Source organism: Lucilia cuprina, chromosome 2 (assembly GCF_022045245.1).
Source record: "Lucilia cuprina isolate Lc7/37 chromosome 2, ASM2204524v1, whole genome shotgun sequence".
NCBI classification, from domain to species: domain Eukaryota; kingdom Metazoa; phylum Arthropoda; class Insecta; order Diptera; family Calliphoridae; genus Lucilia; species Lucilia cuprina.
The window spans coordinates 47,288,959-47,291,700 of NC_060950.1; the positions used below are offsets into that span (position 1 = coordinate 47,288,959).

Sequence of the window (2,742 nt, forward strand, 5' to 3'; positions counted from 1 at the left end):
ATATTTTTGTATGTTACAAACATCAGCACAAACGTATAATACCCTCCCCACTATAGTGGTGTAGGGTATAGAAATTGTAATAAAAATATACAAAATATATGGTCTCTATCCGTTAGCCACTTTATTAAAGAATATTTTAACATATTAACTCCATCTGTAATGTGCATAAGCCCTATTAATTTCACATTGTTTGTGTAAATCATTTTTTCTTTTAATAACTCTTCCCTGTCCGTAAGCAGCATCTAAAACTTCCCAAGCTAACTTTTCCGGTAAATGTATGTTTCTTTCCTTTTCTTTAGCAGCATCCAAAATCCACTTCATTGCAAGAAAATACGATCTCTTTTCCGCAACAGGTACAGGAACAGAATAGGTCACACCACCCCTTTTAATTGCCATCAATTGCATAAGAGGTCGACTGTTTTCAATAGCTTGAACAATTAAAGAATATGGATCAATTGTTGTACATCCTTGATGCTTTCCTAAATGAATACGTTCAATCTGTGTACGCTTCATGCACTCAAAACTATTTTCAAGAATAGTTCTTGCAAGTTTTTTGTTGCCCTTTTTTGTAATATAATTAACCATCTTTCTTACAATTTCGTTAAAATAAATCGATGAGGATTCGTCGTTTTTGGTTGCCTTGGTCGGAACATGAATCAATTTATTATATTTGTCAGCTACTTTGCTTTCATTTTGTTGACTTTTACTATAAATTGGGTTAATGAAATGTTTTGGATATGCAGACATGAATCTTATTGTGCCGCATGTTGCCCTGAAAAAGTTGGAATATCAAATTAAAATGTAGCTTTTAAATAGTTAGGATAGTGGTTTTTAATATTCGCCAACTAATTTTATACGACTTACACATAGTTTAAACTAATACAACACTTGAACATCTCGTAACAATATGTAAAACTACAATGTGAGACAGCCATCAAAAATTCAGTACTATAGGCAGAGCCCTGCGCCGACAAATATTAACAGCGGCGGCGACTGACACTAAATATGTCGGCGGCGGCTTAAAATCGACTGTATTTTAAAAGTATTTAAAAATCAGATTTTGAGAAATTGTCACTTATGACTACTTTTTAAAAAGTGCTTTTTAACAACGCTTAAAAAACAGCTTCATTTAATGGCCAAAAAAATTGTATTTTAGTAGATCGGACTTACAGATTTTAATTGTATTGAAAGAAGTTTAAGAAGACATTTTACAAAAAAAATCATAAAAAATATTGGTGGTACTTTTTAATATAATTTAACTTTGACCTTCTATATGTTGATTACCATAATTCCAAAATATTTAAGCAAATATTAAGCAAAAATTTCTAAATGAGTCTTAATATAGGTCAAATATGGGCCGATCCTCGGTAAATTTTGGGAAAAGGATATATTTTTAAATAACAGTTAATTTTGTTGAGTTTCATTGCGATACAAATGGTTACAAGTCAATTTTAGACGATTAAGACATTTTTTGAAGGGGGTTTGTATGGGGGCTAGGGTCAAATAAAGGCCGAACCTACGAAAATCTACAGTGTCATTTATACTTATATAAAACTTATTTGTGCCAATTTTTAGAGAGATAATAGAACGTAATTATGGCATAAAAAGTTCAAATCGGGAGGTACGGTTGTATGGGGGCTAGGTGAAATAATTTCAACCATTTTCAATAGGCTTCGTCCCTGTGCCAAAAAACATGTTTGGTCCAAATTTCATCAAATTATCTTGAAAATTGCGGCCTGTACCTTGCGCACAAGGTTTACATGGACAGCCAGTCGGACAGACGGACGGACATGTCTTAATCGACTCAAAAAATGATCCTGAATCGATCGGTAAACTTTAAGATGGGTATTGGACCAATATTTTTGTATGTTACAAATATAATCACAAACGTATAATACCCACCCCACTATAGTGGTGTAGGGTATAAAAAGTTTGTTGTTGTAGTACACACCCTAGAACGATGAAATCAGGAAAAAATGTATGCCATCCGATTTCTACACTTCCAACTTAAAGTTCCATATAGGTTTTTATAGTGCACAAGATCGTCCGATAGCACTTACATATATATAATTTTATATATACGGCCATAATAACATTTAAAAAAAAAGTTTGTTGTTGTGGTACACACCCTAGAACGATGAAATCCGGAAAAAAATGTATGCCATCCGATTTCTACACTTCCAACTTAAAGTTTTTATCGTGCACAAGATCGTCCGATAGCAGTTACATATCATTTTATATATACGGCCATTATAACATTTTTTGTAAAAGAAGTTTGTTGTAGTACACACCCTAGAACGATGAAATCCGGAAAAAAATGTATGTCATCCGATTTCTACACTTCCAACCTCAAGTTCTATATAGGTTTTATCGTGCACAAGATCGTCCGATAGCAGTTACATATCATTTTATAAATACGGCTATAGTAACATTTTTTGTAAAAAAAAGTTTGTTGTACACACCCTAGAACGATGAAATCCGGAAAAAAATGTATGCCATCCGATTTCTACACTTCCAACTTAAAATTCTATATAGGTTTTTATCGTGCACAAGATCGTCCTATATCATTTAAACAAAAATAACTCACCATACCAAAAAAAATTTTATTTTGATAAAACAGCTGTTACGCTTTGTTTTATTTTTCGTCGGGTTGTTTTCTTTATGTGCGTGAAAAGTCTAAAAGTTAAATTAAAAGACTCGAAAAATCGACTTTTCATAAAATGATAAAAGTCGGCTTTTAAC

General features: G+C 32.5%; 1 protein-coding gene across 1 annotated transcript; it reads right to left on the reverse strand.

Moving 5' to 3' along the window:
- Positions 1-97: 97 nt before the first annotated feature.
- LOC111689349 (28S ribosomal protein S7, mitochondrial) lies at positions 98-1,023 on the reverse strand. Its single transcript, XM_023451821.2, has 2 exons — positions 865-1,023; positions 98-772 (listed from the first exon to the last, which is right to left on the reverse strand). Exons 1-2 carry the CDS (start codon positions 933-935, stop codon positions 145-147), a joined length of 699 nt encoding a protein of 232 aa, XP_023307589.2. The 5' UTR covers positions 936-1,023; the 3' UTR covers positions 98-144.
- Positions 1,024-2,742: the final 1,719 nt, after the last annotated feature.

What these genes read in the sequence shown, in the direction of transcription:
- LOC111689349 (XM_023451821.2), bottom strand. Translation starts at nt 935, where the DNA reads ATGGCTGTCTCACATTGTAGTTTTACATATTGTTACGAGATGTTCAAG. An exon ending in TGTATTAGTTTAAACTATGT is followed by an intron (nt 773 to 864) that starts GTAAGTCGTATA and finishes CAACTTTTTCAG; the next exon opens with GGCAACATGCGGCACAATAA.